The 16,955-nt window shown below is 46.9% G+C and overlaps 1 protein-coding gene across 9 annotated transcripts in view; it reads left to right on the plus strand.

Moving 5' to 3' along the window:
• The window catches only part of NCOA1 (nuclear receptor coactivator 1), a 339,844-nt gene that overhangs the window by 300,951 nt on the left and 21,938 nt on the right, over positions 1–16,955 (plus strand). For 6 of the 9 annotated variants that reach the window (XM_075923291.2, XM_075923289.2, XM_075923293.2 and 3 more), the window contains 3 exons: positions 5,353–5,538; positions 10,994–11,120; positions 14,715–14,883. In XM_075923291.2, coding sequence (XP_075779406.2) covers positions 5,353–5,538; positions 10,994–11,120; positions 14,715–14,883 — 482 coding nt within the window. The remainder of the gene's footprint in view (positions 1–5,352; positions 5,539–10,993; positions 11,121–14,714; positions 14,884–16,955) is intronic. The other 3 variants (XM_075923294.2, XM_075923295.2, XM_075923296.2) reach the window with 1 other exon arrangement.

The following is a 16,955-nucleotide window of genomic DNA, read 5'->3' on the forward strand; positions in this document are numbered from 1 at the left end:
GGGAAAATATAAACCCAGTGGTGCTTTTTCTTAGGACTCATGAGCTGTTCCTCCTCCCCCATGCTCCCCTCCCTTCCTCAGGAGCACTGGTGGTATCCCTTCTGGTAGGTTTCATTGAGCCAGGTGGTCTTCACTTACTAGCTTCAGTTCTGTGAAACACTCTCCCTTGCAGCCCCAGGGCATAGACTGTACCCTGGTTCCAGCTACGTGAGGGCTCACCTATTCTGGGTTCTTATTTTGAGGTTTGGGTGAAACAGAGTTGTGTTTGTGGCCTTCACCACATTACCACAAGCAGAAATATATTCATTGTGGCTCTGAGAATTACACTGAGTCTTCAAAGTGGAGGTGCAGAGTTTTGCTAATGAACAGGACTGCCTGAAACAGGGAGTGGGAGAGGAATTCTGAAAAGAAAAGCGAATGGTGGGCAGAACTGCCAGGTATAAACCAATTAGCCGCTGTTTAATTCAGCCCAGGGAGGGATAATCACCACATTACTTATTCAGCAGATAGCAATAATGAGGCTGTTGACTGGCTCTGTTGTCTCGTGCAGAAATCAGGATGAAGGCCACAAAATAGCTGTGTCAGGGAGTGAGTAAAGGAACATCCTGAAATGTTTTCCTAGGACTCGTTCCAGGTGTCAGTAGAGGAACTTTTGGGACAAATTGATAAATTAAACATAATAAGTCAACAGGACCAGAGGGTATTCACCCAGGGGTTCTGAGGGAATCCGCATACGACATTGCAGAACTGCTAACGGTGGTATGTAACCCATTGCTTCAGTCGGCACTAAGTGGCTGGAAGAGAGCTAATGTCATACCAAGTTTTAAAAAATGGCCTAGGGGTGATCCTGGCAATTACAGGCTGCCAGTAAGCCTGGCTTCGATACCAGGCACATGGGTTGACATGGCATACAGAGCAGAACGATCACAGACAAGATAAACATGAAATACTGGGGAAGAGTCAGCACAGCTGTTTGTAAAGGGGAATCATGCCTCACCAACCAATTCTCATTTTTGAGGGGATCAACAAATATGTGGACATGGGTGATCCCGAGCTCAAGCACTAGAGAAGCTGCAGTGAAGGCGCAAAACCCCAATCCGACAAGCCCTTCTCCGCACTAGCAAAGTGCTACACTCAGTTATGCCAATCAAGTGAGAAAATGAACTGCTTGGCAGCCCAAGTAAGAAGGTGGCTTAACAGCTGTAACAGGACACGACGCAATTACCCAGAGCACAGTAGCGCCTCCTGAGCACAAAAGCCAGATTTCCAAAAGCACTTGCCATCCACAACCAGTTCCAATCATCAGACAAGCTCAATGCCCAAAACAAACAGCCAGGCTTGCCAAAGAGCTTGCAAACATGTACTCGACATCCTGAGTGCTGACACTCTGACCCTATGTGCATGGGCTTTCAGAATGCCTTTGGCGGCAGGATCCTTCATCAAAGGCTTTTAAGTAAAATAAGCAACCATGGAATAAGAGAGAAGGTCCTTTCAGGGAGCAGTAATTGGTTAAAAGACAGGGAACACAGGATAGGAATAAAGGGTCAGTTTTCAGAGTGGAGAGAAGTAAATAGCAAAACTCCCCAAGGATCTGTAGAGAGACCAGTGCTGCTCAGCATATTAATAAATTATCTGGAAAATGGGGTGAGGTGGCCAAGTTTGAGTAATTTTATATTGTCTGCCAGACAGTGAAGTCCAAAACAGACTACAAAGAGTTGCAAAGGAGCAACAAACAAAAGAATCTCGCAAAACTGGATGACTGGGCAACAAAATGGCAAAATGTTAAATGAAAAGTGGGGAACACTGGAAAACATCATCCCAACAATACTACAAAATGGTGGAGTACAAATTGGATGTTACTACTCAAGAAAGAGATCTTGGCGCCACTGTGGATAGTTCTCTGAAAACATCTGCTTGGTGTGAAGGGGCGATCAAAAAAGCTGTGTTAGCAACCATTAGCCTAGGGATAGATAATAAGACAGTAAATATAATAATGCCACTATTTAAATTCATAATATGCCCACACTTTGAATATTGTATGCCGTTTTGATCACTCCATCTAAAAAAAAAAATCTTAGAATGGGGAAAAAGTACAAAGAAGGGAAACAAAAATGATTAGGGATATGCAACAGGTTCCCTATGACGAGACATTAAAAGGACTGGGACTGTTCAGTTTAGGAAAGAAGTAATGGAGGGTATGATAGAGATCTTTGTGGTGTGGAGAAAGTGAGTGTGTGTTGTTTAACCCTTCACACATCACAAGAACTAGGGGCCATCAATAAAATTAATAGGCGGCAAGTTGCAAACAAACCAAAGGAAGTTTCAGAAGGGTAGCCGAGTTAGTCTGTAACAAGAAAAACTTAAAAAACAACAGATAGTCTAGTTGCACCTTAAAGACTAATAAAACATGTAGATGGTATCATGAGCTTTCATGGGCACAACCCACTTCTTCAGGTGACCAAACCAAAGGAAGTTCTTCTTCCCACCACACAGAATGAATCAGTAGAACTTGTTGGCAGAGAATGTTGCGAAGGCCAAAAGTATAACCGGGTTCAGAAAAGAATTGGATACGTTCATGGAGGATAAGTTCATGAATGACATTAGCCAAGATGTGCCGTGACACAGCCCCATACTATGCGTGTCCCTAAACCTCTGACTGCCAGATGCTGGGACTAGATGACGGGACAAATTACTAGATACTTGCTCTCTTCTATTCTTTCCTTCTGAAGCACATGACACCGGTCTTTGTCAGAAGATAGAATACTGAGCTAGATGGACCCAGCATGGCCATTCTTCTGTAGATTTGGCATCTTTAGAAGGGTAAAAACATTGCTTCATATGAAGAAAAAGAACAGTTGTAAGCGGGAACAAAATTCTACTCCGGAGGCCTGAAGTCTGGGACTATTTTGTAGCCACACACATCAGTCAGCTGTGTGTCACCTTGGGAAACAGACCTCTAGCACCAAAATAAAGAGAAATGGGTTGTTATAGCCACTGGGACCAGCCACTAGAGGGTGACATAGGTTCTGTGTTACATACACTACAGGCAGAGTAGACTGTCTGAATCAAGAGCCATCATGTGACACTAAGTTTAGGATATCGGCTGTGAGAGGAAACATGGGTGCTCAAGTTGGATTGGAGATACTACACTGGGCAATAAACCTGGTGCAGGCTTTAAATGACATCTGCACTGAGACTAAATGCATCAGGGAGCTGTCAGCTCTAATCACAGCCATTGACCAATTTGTCCCAGCACCACTCCACTGAATTCATAACGAAAGATCAAACAGCCGTTATCAGTCAAGCCTATTATTTGCATGCCAAGCACTCTTATTCCAAAGACTCTCATGCACAGCACCTTCAGGGAACTGAATACTAGGGCGTTCATAACATAGTGACATGAGTATAGTGATAATGAGGCTTCATTGTCTCTGGGAGACAAGGGAACCTTACATCAGAAGGGGTTGAAACTGAGACTGGCAAAGAGGAGTGTGTGTATGGTGAGATGTAGCCAACTCTCTACTTCACCCTCTACTTCACACATACAGAATGGGATGCGGCTGTCTAGGAAGGAGTATGGCAGAAAGGGATCTAGGGGTTATAGTGGACCACAAGCGGAATATGAGTCAGCAGTGTGATGCTGTTGCAAAAAAAGCAAATATGATTCTGTGATGCACTAACAGGTGTGCTGTGAGCAAGACACGAGAAGTCATTGTTCCGCTCTACTCTGCGCTGGTTAGGCCTCAGTTGGAGTATTGTGTCCAGTTCTGGGCACCACATTTCAAGAAGGATGTGGAGAAATTGGAGAGGGTCCAGAGAAGAGCAACAAGAATGATTAAAGGTCTAGAGAACATGACCTATGAAGGAAGGCTGAAATAATTGGGTTTGTTTAGTATAGAAAAGAGAAGATTGAGGGGGGACATGATAGCAGTTTTCAGGTATCTAAAAGGGTGTCATAAGGAGCAAGGAGAAAACTTGTTCATCTTGGTCGCTGATGATAGAACAAGAAGCAATGGGCTTAAACTGCAGCAAGGGAGGTTTAGGTTGGACATTAGGAAAAAGTTCCTAACTGTCTGGGTGGTCAAACACTGGAATAAATTGCCCAGGGAGGTTGTGGAATCCCCATCTCTGGTGATATTTAAGAACAGGTTAGATAAATGTCTATCAGGGATGGTCTAGGCAGTATTTGGCCCTGCCATGAGGGCAGGAGGCTGGACTTGATGACCTCTTGAAGTCCCTTCCAGTCCTAGTATTCTGTGATTCACCCACTCCCCATGTAATCCAGAATGTAAAGTAACGTTTCCCAGCAGGAATAGGTGTCTCAAGCCCAAATGCCCCCGAGGAACCCAGTTTCCTTTCAGTTAGTGCTGTTGGGTTAAACTGGCACATGGATTACAATGGGTAACTCAGGGGAGACACGCTTCCTCTCTGCAGTGAGCTGCCTGGTCCCTGCACTGTCATTCAGCCTTGTGCAGGGAGCCCATGCAAGTGCCGTGCCTTGCACAGGGGTGAAACCCAGCCTAAGGCTTGACCAAAAGAGGCCCAGATGAATTCACAGGGCAAATGAAGATGGTAATGATGGGACCCCACTATAATCTTTTTTCCCATTAAATCCCAGCTGAAGAGAGTGCTTTGCTGCATGGCGGCTGAAATTCAACCCTGTGTTTATGGGCAGCACTTAAATCCCACTTCAGACTGGGCGCTGGCCCATTGCACAGGGTGAATTTCACCCTGTGTGGATGAGTGAGGTCCTGCTGCATGTACCTGGAGGAAGTTCTGATTCAAGTGAATTAGCCCCTCAAGAGGCTCCCATGAGAAGCTGAAATGAGAGTGAGGTTTGTGCCTTGCCCTGGGGTTCAAAACATGCTTATTCCATAGAACGCAAAGGCACAAGAATCCAGTCACGCCCCGCTGCCTCCTGCATACCTGCTCACTTTTAGCACGGGCTACCATGGGCATCCCTCCTCCTGCCCGTTTTAGTTACTGGGGCGTCGGTCCCTTTCTCTGCAACATGGCTGGGGAGCAGCATCGACTGCCGGCCTTTGGAGAAATACTAACCCAGCGCCACAGCGCTGCTCTCTGGTGCTGATCGGGGGCCCTTGTGAGCAGCCGGGTGTCCTTGTTTGCATGCATTCCTCAGCTGTGATTCCCTGGGGTGGCCTCTCGGTGATAGTCACATCTGTCAGTCCCAAGTGCCTTGAGTAGGCCACTCCCCCACCTCATTCCCCCTCCGAAGTGTCTGATTTCAGCTCTGCTGGCTAGCAGGGTGAGTTTGTCAAGCACCGGTAATGTGGTGATGAGCCCTGGGCAGCTGTCTGAGTTATGCTTATTTATTATTTAATGAATCTCTAGCTATTAACGGCGGGCAGGGCATGCAGGCTGGCCGGTCCCCATTTGAGTTCTGCGACCCGGTGGAGCCAGTGCAGCTCAGGCCGACTCATTTTCCTGCAACGAATGGCAGCAGTCCGCATCCTGGGCTACCGTCAGAGCAGGGCAGGGGGCCAGTAACTGGACCAAACCCCTTCCAGCCTGATACAGGTACGTGCTCCTGCAGGGATCCACTCTTTCTGCTCTGTTAGGTTATGCTCACAGTTTTGGGGGATTTACCCGTATAAACGTACATCCTCACAAAGGGCACTGAGATCAATGACATTCTCTCTGTGCAGATCAGAAGGTTTACGTGGGGCATAGCCCCTGTGTCTGAATTTCACTTTCAGGACAGTGAAGTCATGTCAGACCTGTGTTTTGAAAACCAGTTCTGAGAGTGGCCCCCTCCAAGCTGGGCAAGGCAAAACAATCCCGCCCAGCTTTCTCCAGGCAAAGAATATGGGAAAGCAGAAAATTGAATGAGCACCGGTGTCGAAAGACAAGGCGGGGGAGGCATCTTTTACTGGGCCAGCGTTTGTTGGTGAGACACAAGCTTTTGAGTTTACACAGAGCTGAAGAAAATGTGTAGCTTGAGAGTTTGTCTCTCTCACCAAACAGAAGTTGGTTCAATAAAAGATATGACCTCTCCAACCTTGTCTGTCCGTCATGGGACCAACACAACTACAACGCTATGTATGTTGGTGAGGAGACAGTCCCATTTTCACTGCAGTGTCTGGAAAACCTGGTCAGCCCCTCTCCTTTATTTCACTTACCTGCTGGGGAAAACAGCTACGGTGTCTTAGGATGATAACCCAGGTCATCCACTTCAATGTGGATGGTTGAATAACCCAGGTTTTCTTTTTTACTTCTTGCATTATTGCAAAGAAAGAAACAACCAGGCCTTGCTTTCCTGTCCCCATTTCTAGACAGATCTAGTCAGACTGTTTCCTGCTCCAGATAGAGCAGTTTCGAGTTCAGCGCATGAGCCATACTCTCCTGGAAGTTGGTCTAAATATCTTTCCATAAATCGTGGAATGAATAGCTGCTTTTGAATGGTGATGTTGAGCAGGTTGGAATTCCATGGCTGTAAATGCTCTTGGAATTCCATGGTTACGCTCTCCCCCAGAAGCTTATACAAAGATGTATAAAAAGCTTCAGAGTAAGGATCCCAATACAGGCTATGAATTCAAATTAGCGTGCTGTGCACTTGATGGTACTAGAGGCGCAGTGCTGGAAACCCGGGTGTTCCTTCTTTCCAGACTATGCTACAGACATCTCCAGGAAGGGAGGGAGTTGCTACTCTATCTGCACCAATCCCAATCAACGGTCCATGAAATTAAAGATGATTTCAGAAGAGACCCATATATTTCATCCTGCTTAAAGGAAGAGAAGTGCCGTAACGGCAGCTCCACAGCAGGGAATGGATCCCAGGAAGTCAGAGCCAGACCTCTCACATTCAAATGGAAGCCTAATGGAATGAAAACGCACGGCCCGAGGAACTGTCCGGCTGGATCAGACCCAGGGTCCATTGGCTCAGTGCCCTGTCTGCAACAGGGGTCAGAACTGGATGCTTCAGAGGCAGTTGTAAGAACCTGCCGAAGGCAGAGGTGGGATCATCTACCTGCTACGTAGGTCTCTTCCTGATCTCTAGTAGTTGGAAATTAGCACATGGTTTAATATCCCTTCCAATATTTATTGCCATTAACTGGGATAACAGAATATTCTTGACATCGATATAATTGTCCAGCCCCACTTATTCTTATTAAACTCTCGGTTTTAGTGACTTCAAGCAGCAGTGAGTTCCACATCTTAATTACACATTGTGTGAAAAAGAGTATTTCTTTGGATTGTATGTCTCCTTGTTCTCATAGTAAGAGATTGGAAGAACAAATGCTCCTGATCACCCTTCTCCAGATTTATTATTTTATAGACGTCCATCATGTCCCCTTTTGTCGCCTTTCTAAGGTAACAGTTTAGCCTCTCTACAGAGGAGAGGGTTTCCAGGCTTTGATCACTCCTGTTGCTCTTCCCTGAATCTCTTCCAGTTCTTTTGGAGATGGTGAGACCAGCATGGTATGCAGTACCCAGATGAAGCTGCATCATTGATTTACATAAAGGCAGGATAACATTTTCATCATTATTCTCCATCTCCTTCTTTATTGATCTGTCTACAGTGACAGCTATGTCCCTTTCTATGGCTGACTGTTAATGTCATAGCCCAGAAAGTGTGTCAGTAGTTTAAAGTTTTCCCTCTAGTGTGCATTACTTTGCACGCATCAATGGTGAAAGACATTGGCTCTCATGATGCCTGTTCACCTAGCTTGGTTGGGTCTCCCAGAAGCTCTTCACAGCCCTCTCTGAGGCTGACTAACTTCAATAACTTTGAGTCATCTGCAGATGTTGCTATGTCTTTGTTCATCCCCTTTCCAGATAATTAATAACTATATTAACTTGGGATCTAGTACTGAACACTAGAACCCCCCCTCCCTCCCACACATGTTGTTAACCTTTTGCCAAGATGAAAGTTGATCAGATAATCTTACTCTTTGCTTTCTGTCTCTTCAGCCGAAAGCTGAAAGACTTCGGAGACTGTAGCACAGAACTCTTCTGTGAGAAGCTGGGTACCTCCTACAAAGTACTGATTGTCCTCTTCTCCTGAAGTCAGTAGGTGCGGGAGTATACAGGTCCTCCATGAATACAGGGGATAGTTTGAGTTAGAGTTTGCATTAGCTTTCCCAGACTGGAGACCCACATTGAGGACATGCCTTGTTTCACAGGTGAAATGAACTTGGCATTTTTGTCTCCTCCTCAGAAGACAGTTAAACCAAAACTATATCAGACCAAAGACAGTAGTAGTAGGGAGGCCAAGACTGAGAAGCAGCGGGACATCTGGTTTTCTGTGTTGTGCCTTGTTCCAGCTCTTGTAGTCATGGGTACTGACTTACTATGGTTCTGCCCACAGTGGCCTCCGTGTAAAGTGCTTATTCAGTTGCACTTATAAAAATATAGTTTGTGGAATGGCTTGGATCAAGTCTGCTCGGTACCAAAAGAGGATCTCTGTTGTGTGGTGTAACTGAAGGAAGAAATTGCCTGTGCAGAAGACGACATCTGGATTTCTGAATAGTTTCGTCTTGCTGTAGGTGACATGGACAACAGCTGAACTGAAGTTTGGAGAACATAAGGTTCAGCCCAAGCAAATATGTAAAAACATGTCAAAGAAGCCTATAAGGAAACTGAATTGGGCTGCAAAGCAATTGTGCATGGAACATTCCCTTGCCTGGCTGGAGGAGCTGCTGCTGCTAGAATTTCTTTTATTCTTCTGTTGCCAAGCAACCTTAAGAATGTTGTCTTACTGCACAGTAATTTCATGAAATAAACGAACACTTGCAAGTTGACTTGACTTGCTGATGCGTAGCTATGATCAGATTCGCTGATCAGACCAAACTCTGGCAGCTACACCCAGGCAGATTTCTCAGCTTTGCAACAACATAGGGTCATCTGTGGGTTCTAAATGACCACTTTCTAACTATGCACCTGATTGAGTGCATCCGTGGGAAGGGAAGCTGGGACGTGTACATCTAAAAGTATGAACCTCTAGTGCTTGAGCTAAAGGACTAGCTCTATTAAGTTCAACGCCGCAACAAATGCAAAACCTCTTATGTGATCCAGCTGCAAGAGGAGGACAAAAAGCCATTCTCTGCCAACATATGGTAATGCTTTGATCCTGCCCTTTAAAGGATATGCACCTCGGTACTCAGTATTATGTGTAACCTGTTTTTGTAAAATGAATTAGCATGGCAGAGTTTGGTAAAAACACCCCTCCTCCCCCCATAAAAGGACTCTTCATTTTCAGTAACTGTGTTGTAAGTACTCAGAACCCTAGAAATAATAGGAGTCTCACTGGACATGAGATGCATGTCTAGGAGAAAGGATGTCTCCACCGTCAGATTTTCTTATCCCTTGCAGTTCTCTGTTCATGCTGTTATCCAATGGTTAGTTTAGCCAAGATGCTTTTAGTCTCAAATATCAATTCATATTTCAAATAAGATGATGGTGTAAAGTCTCCAGACCTCATAAATTGCTCTGTACTGGGCTGGGGCTCAAACTCCTGCTGAATTGAAATGGGTTGATTTGGCTTTTTCCCCTGTAAAATGCGTTTCTCCAGAATGGAAAGTCAGAAGGCAGGAATATGTATGCACTTTATTTTGGGGTGGGGGGGAGGTTGAGGCAGAAATCTCCAGTGGTAATGCAAATTTCAGTAAAGAATTCTTTAACGGGCTATCATTTGAAAATATTCATAGATCTATGTGGAAGATCATTTACACAAAGCTACTGTGTGGACAGCCTTTGAGGCAAACCTCCTCTTCCTACATAAGTGCACCTAGACGATAGTGTCTGTTGGTATGAGGGACTATAGCTGGTGTCTGCCAGGGGCTGAAAAGAACAGACACTTTGTGGCAGCATCCCTTCTCCCTCCACCCCACAACAGCCTCTGTCTGTGGGGAGCTTGGACCCCCTGCCACCCCACACTGCTGCCTCTGTATCAGAGGTAGCAGCGCAGGGTGGCAGACAGCCAGTCAGTGAGGGGAGCTAGTTTTTAAAATGGCTCCCTTTGTGGACTGGCTCCCGCACAGGGCAGGAGGGGGGCTCCCTAGGAATGGGGCTAGAGTGCCTGGCTGCTGGCCTGGCCCCCAGGGACTATCAAATAATCGAGTAACCAAGAAGAATTCATGCGGTTACTTGACTATTCTGTTACCCGCTATCTAACATCCCTACTTAATAGACCTGCCTTTAGGAACAAAGTTCTCTGGATCTTCTGGTATATGTCACAACTCTGAGCCAGAGTGTGTCTGTTTTCTGAAAACTCATGTCATTTATTTTGAAATCTTAATGCACGCTTATCCCTTTCCTTATCCTGTGCTCGCAATGTGTTAGAGCCACAGTGCCCTCACCGTCTCTTTGCCGTCCAACAGACTGTTATGTTGGGCTGCCCTGCTTGTGGGCGATGGTGTGCTGCGTGTTACATGTAAAGGGAGTCAGCTGTGTGAATTCCCATTGCTTTAATGAGACTTCACATGCTCAGCCTGATTGGAGTGCTGCTCCCAGAGATCTAGGATGTCAATGTGGAGCGAGTCCTTGACCCTGCTGGATTCCTGATCTGAGGTGGTGGGAAAGGGGAGAAATATGATGAGAAACTTCATATTTGTGTTTAATCGTTACAGTTTTGGCATGAATTCCGTGTCATGGTACCTGAGCATCATGTGTGTAAGAGCTAAGAAGCCCTGTTTCTTACACCTTTATGAGTGGTAGCACTCGTCCACAAAATGAGCTCAGGCTTACATGTCTCAGTGCTTTTGGGGATGATGGATTCTGCCTGTGTACCTCTGTGAGCAAGTAACTATCTCAGCTCACTCCAAAAGGATTTCAGGTCTGAGCTGGCATTAACATGTGTCTGAACTTCCTTTGTGGTTTCCCCACTCATCCTCCATGTAAACGCTTAAGGAATTTTACACACAAATAGGATGATGAATGGGGACAGACTTGTAGCTCCCTTCATATGGTGGTTTATGGCGCCTCTTTTGCTCTGTAACACTTACTCCCCTCTCCCCTCGCTTTTCCCAATTAGGATTGTCTGAACTGGAGTTGGGAGTCTCAGATCAACAGTTTGGACAGCCCGGAATGGGTGACCAGATTCAGTGGACAGACAACACCATGGCCTCCATGAATCGAGCACCTTTGAATAAACCAGACGAGTAAGTACTGTGGGTTTAGCTGATCTGCCTTCCCGACACTCTACCCCCCTCTCATCTCTCCTGGGATATGTTTTAGTAGGCTTAAGGTTTGTTGTAATCCAATGGATTGCTGTGCCAACCCTGGGGTAAAGTTCCCTATAGGTGCGCCCACACAGGGAACGTCACAGCCTAGCTATACTCTGAGATTCCACTGCTATTTTAGTCCTAGTGCGAGAGGTTTGGGCTCTGAAGCACAACCGCCTTCTTCCTTTGGCTTCTGCTAATTTTAATGCCATAGCATGAGCCCAAGTCTGTCCAACTGGGCTCTGAGACTTGCTTCCACTAGCCATGCCCGTAGAAGTTAACAGTCTCTAGTCTCATGTGTTTGGCTGAGAGTAGAGAGAGAGAGATGTGTTCTCACCTTAGCTAGTTGAGACTGGAGGAGACGCAGTGGCATCAGGATGAAATTCACAGCTGTGTGGAAGGGCCAGCCGGCACAGACTCCTACCTCACTGCTGCACGGGCTTTGTGCTGGCCCTTTCCACAAGGGTGAGCTTCACCCTGTACAAATAATAGGAGTGCACGCTCAGCTCTGAAAGGTGCCTCTCAGAGCAGATACACTGAAATCATCATTAAAACAGCGTGAGAGAGAAAATTGTTTTCCAAATAACTAAGGCTGGTTCAGAGTCCAGTAATTTGAACTACCGCCACCTAGTGACATAGTTAGAAGGTTGCAGAAACTGTATGCAGAAACTTTCCTTTGGCCCAAATTGAGGCAGAAGGCAGGCACAGTTCTGCTTGAGCAGAACCTCTGAATGGGGTTTTCCATGTTGCTATTTAAATAGCTCCAGTTGGGCTTCATCAGTGGTGAATGCATCAAGGCTTGCAGTGGGGAGGTAAACAGTCTACTGCATAACCAGCTATGCTCTGAAGGAGAATGGAACATTAAACAACCAGGCAGCGATATTGGAATATCATTAGGACAGAAAAAATTAGCTTCAGTGAGGTCTTTCCCTTCAATGGACATAAATAAAAGGATTTATTAAAAATGTCCATCATATGTAAACTCACAAAACTATCCTGGGGACTGGAGAACACCTGCTTGCCATGCGTGCTACATTTGATGCCCAGATACCAAGGGGGATGGGCACCTTACTGGGGTGTCAGAAGGGAGCAGAGGGGGAAATGGCTTCCAACAATGTTAGGAGTAAGTGCGATGCTGCTTCTTTGCATGTGAAAGCAGTACCCCCAGGAATCAGGGGGAGTAAGCAAACCCCAGGTCTTGCACTTAACCTAGGTGGCAAGGGAGAAATTTTTGCCATTGCTAATCAGATAGTCCTGACCTTGAATGGCAGAAGGTCTCAGTAATGATGAAGACGAGCCCCCAGAGCCAGAGGTGTGAGCCTTTCACCTAGCCCAGAGGGCTTTTCTGGACCAGAACCCCCCAAAGGTCTTGCTCCTGTCCTCAGCACTGCTTTAAACAAAGCACCGTGTCTGTGAAGAGGCTCGCTGCTGGAGCTGTGTGTGTAACGGAATCTGATTACAAGTTACTGGCTGCATGCGCCAGTTTTCAGTTTGACAGGCCCTATTATTAAAGCTCAAACTGAACTTGCTCTGTGAAGCTTACACGGACGTGTGTGTTGTTAACAGAGCTGTCCCTCGAGGTATGCAAGCACGATGCTGCTGCAGGCTCTCTGTTAACTAGTGTGTGACAGAGCTGCTCTCTTCACGTTATGAAGTGGTGGGTCTCTGTGTAGGGTTTGTGGTCACTCGGAGCTGCATGTCTTTAGAAGACGTGGCTTGCTTTCTGCGCTCTTCTGTATGCACAAGGCTGATAGAGGGAGGCCGAAGGGTTTCTTTTCCAGCTGGCTGGTTTCCCATGAATCACTTTGCTGGAGCATATCAGCAGATCCTTGGTAATGTGCCTGGGACCTGCAGTTTTTCTGAGGAATAGTAGTCCCTTTAGTGCAGGGCTTTGCATTGGTGTTGCCACACACAGAAATACCTTGAAGAGATGGCCTGCAGGAAGTAAAACGGCACCTCACCCCAGGAGCATGGCGGGTGGGCTGCGTACAGAACATTGGTGCTATAGTTAAGATGCTAAGCTGGGAGTTTGGAATTCCACATTCAGTTCCCAGACTCCCTGAGTGACCTTGGGTGAATCGCTTCTGACCTCTGTCTCTCTCCCCTTTCTGAAATGGGATCGTTGTTGCTCCCTTTCTTTCTTTAGACTGTAAGCTCTTCAGGGCAGAGGCTGTCTTCTGCATTTGAACTGGCCTTGGAGCACTACTGTATAGCACATACGCCCTGCCCCAGTGGCGTCAAACATACTGACTGCCGTGGGAACTGGCCCATTGATTATTTGCGTGGCCCACGTGACATACTCCAGTGGTGCAGCTTCCGTTTAAAAAATCAGTTTCCAGACCTCCCAGGTGGAGAGAGAACTTTCCAAATGTGAACCAAGCGTAAGAGACATCATGATGTCTGCATGGAGCCTGCACCAGCGAGTCCTGGGGAGACTGACCACTGGTATCCAGGAGGGTCTCTGATCAAGGGAACTTTGCCAACCTCCAGCCCACCATTTAACCTGGAATCCAGCCCTTTCCTCCCTCCGAATGTGATGTCGCTCCTGTGGACTGATGGAGTCTGTGTGTACAGGAGCCAGGACAGCTAGATGTTAGCTGCAGCTTTAACACTTATAAATGTGGTTTGATAGGACGCAACAAGCAGCAGGAATCTTTGTTGCAGACTGGAGCAAGCCCCATTCTGCCCCTCTCCTCCTTCCTCTGCTCCTGTATTGTAGTCTAAGAAATTCCAGTGCCTTATATTTCTTTCCCTGAATTCAACTATGTGTATTGGCGGCAGTGTTCATGATCAGATTGGTTTCAGTTACTTACTGTACATCTGGTCCTCATCTGGAGCTGAAAGGATAAACATGTCTGCTCTTGGGAACCACTGGCATGTTTAATTTCTCTCTTTTGTGCTTTTCTAAAAGCATCATGTGGCATGGCTCCCTTCATTGTGTCAAGCCCAGCAAATCCCATTGACACCAATTAGTCACGTCATTGGAACCCCTCTCGTTATTTATTAACCTTATCCCCAAGAATATCGAGAGACAGTTCTTTGGGCTTTTTATTTGTGTGCCTAAACACTTCTCTTTGCTTTTAGCAGCTTTAGTGTCAGCTGTTCTGACTTTTCCCAAACCTCTCCAGCTTTGTGTTTCCAAAGGCTTCTCAGGGCTCCAGATCAGCCATCTTTCCCAGTGAGGGGAACGCTTGCAGGCACAAAACCTGGAAAAATCAGGAAGGTTTGATAACCTGGTTGAGGCTTTGTCTTTGCTATAATGGGGGTGAGACTCCACCCTGCACACAGGTTCAGCAATAGTCTGAAGTGATGCCTAAGCCTTGCGCAGGGGTGAAGTTCGCCTTTGGTGCGCTCCAGATACCACTGTGGGTTTGCTCGCTAGATCATAGAGCAAGCTGTTGCATTGACTCCAAACCCGTTAAACAACAGCAAAGCCTGCAGAAGCAGTTCTCCCATGTGGGTGGGCTCCTCACAGCTGATCTGCTGAGCTGTTTTCTGCACTTACCATGTCCATTTGCCTTGTCCATACAGCCAGTGCATCACTTCCCAGCTGGACGAGCTGCTGTGCCCTCCCACCACGCCGGAGGGCCGGAACGACGAGAAAGCCCTCCTCGAGCAGCTCGTGTCCTTCCTGAGCGGCAAAGATGAAACGGAGCTGGCGGAATTGGACCGGGCACTCGGGATTGACAAACTGGTTCAGGTAGCGAAGAGATGCACTTGGGCAGTGCTGGGGCTGGTAGGGCATTGTGTCTGGCCAGATGCAGAGGCCTGATCACGGCTGCAAAGGAGGGCTTCCAACATATGGTGCTTGCCAGATGTGGCTGGGAAGAAAAGACCACAGTAGGCTCAAAGAGGATACTTAATACCAGGGCATTTTCCAGTGTGCTCTCCCCAAAAGTTTGAAAATATCCTGATGACATACGATATTGTGCCCCCTGTTTTTAAAATGCGGTCCCCCGTGGGAAACATCAGGCTCTCAGAGACGGCTGAACGTATTTATCCTCGAATGGCTCCTGCAGTGTGTGTGGGGGGGGGAGAGTTGGCAGGCTTTCCTGCCTCCCCATCTTACTTTGGGGTTAGAGTGCAGAAGAGAACTCCAGCTGGAAGTAGAGATTTCCGAGCCTTAATTATGCTGCATAATGTATGTGTAATGGCCTTGCTGGTATGAAAATGCACAGCCTTTACCACCAGGCCTGGCTTCCATTGCAGCAACCTCTGTCTCCAATTTAACCGCAGGCTCAATGGGTTGGTCTCCTCTGCCCCCCTCAAATATTGCCAATGTGCAGTGGCCCTGATCCTGCCTCAGAGCCGTGCAAAAGGAACTTAGTTGTGTAAACCCCGATGGGGTTCTGCCTGCGTGCGCGCTGATTCCGTGGTGGGCTCTGGGCCTCTGAGAGAGAACAGACACACAAAAATAATGACGTAGTTCAAGACTGTTTTTATCATTTATTTTTCCAATTCACTGGACTTACACACAAGTGTTTGTTTCCAAAAAATCATTCGAACCCACAATCTGTAGTTAGTTGTAGTGCTCTTGGGACGGAACTAGAAAGGGAGCCCTAGAGAGTGAATTCCTCTCCTCTTCCAAGGCCTGCTCCTTGATCCTTGAACTTCTTGCCATTGATGGGGGCAGGAGTGAGCCCCCATAGAGCAACCACGTGGTAGCAACGCACTTTCTCTATATGGTCCCATCCGTATGCGTAAGCCTGAATCTAGAGTCTAGCCCCAGTTTCCCTAAGTGACTCGTGATTTGGGGTAACCAAGTTGAGACGCTTTCAAGGGATTTGGTTTTCAGAAAACGTGGAAGGGAACTCTCAATAGCAGATGCTTTGAAGGCAGCTCAGCGTGGATACCCCATCACTGGCCACTTTTAAAAATGTAGGGATGAGGGGTGAGTTCAGTCTGTGGCACGTGCAGGCTGAGTCCTCTCCTGAGGCTGCCAATAAAAATGCCAGTTGTGGCCTGGTGTGTTTCCTGTTCACCGGGACCTGGATTGCAATTGGTGGGCCACCTAGCAGCCCAATCCACGCCAGCTAACTTTGTGAGGATACTTGACCGTCAGCTTACTCTCTAACTCACTGACGTAAGATGCCTTGGAACAAAGAGCCGGGGGCCTAGAGTTGTGTGAGAATACCAGTCACCTTCCCTCTTAAGCCAGCAAATTCCCTGTCTGACAGTCTATGGCTCAGAGTCCATCTCGTGTTTGGAACTGAAATCCAACTTTTCTCCCATCCAGCGATCGTTTCTATAATATTAATCTTGGGCTTTTTCCATGGCTCCAGATGAATCTTGGTAATAGCGTGTGTAATGCTATAAAATATGTCCTGGACATAATTATTTATGGGAACAACAGTCAGAATTCAGGCACCCTTGGGAAGAGATTCGTTTTGATGGCCTCCCACTTGGATACCTAATTGAAATGTATCTCTCCTCCTACCCCGCTTGTGTATCTCTTTGGGTACGTTGTTCAGATTTACCCTTACTCTTACTTTCTACTTGTTACTCCAGCCCCACCTGGAACCAACGCAGAGTGTACTCTAGCCTTAGGGGGTGTCTTCACTGCAGAGTTACCTGAGCTCAGCCGAGTTTAGTGGCGCTTTCAGCCTGAGCTAGTTGGCACAGCAGGATATGGTTAGCGCCTCGGTGCCGGTCACTGCTTTGCAGTGAGGACACAGTCCTGCTGTAGCTTCCTGTTTGCTATTCCTCCCTCGCCTCCCCCCAGGAATGACAGATAGGATCTCCCGCAATTCACCAGGAAAGACTCCCAGAGCA

This window comes from Pelodiscus sinensis, chromosome 3, assembly GCF_052426305.1.
Source record: "Pelodiscus sinensis isolate ZL-2025 chromosome 3, ASM5242630v1, whole genome shotgun sequence".
Classification (NCBI taxonomy): Eukaryota; Metazoa; Chordata; order Testudines; family Trionychidae; genus Pelodiscus; species Pelodiscus sinensis.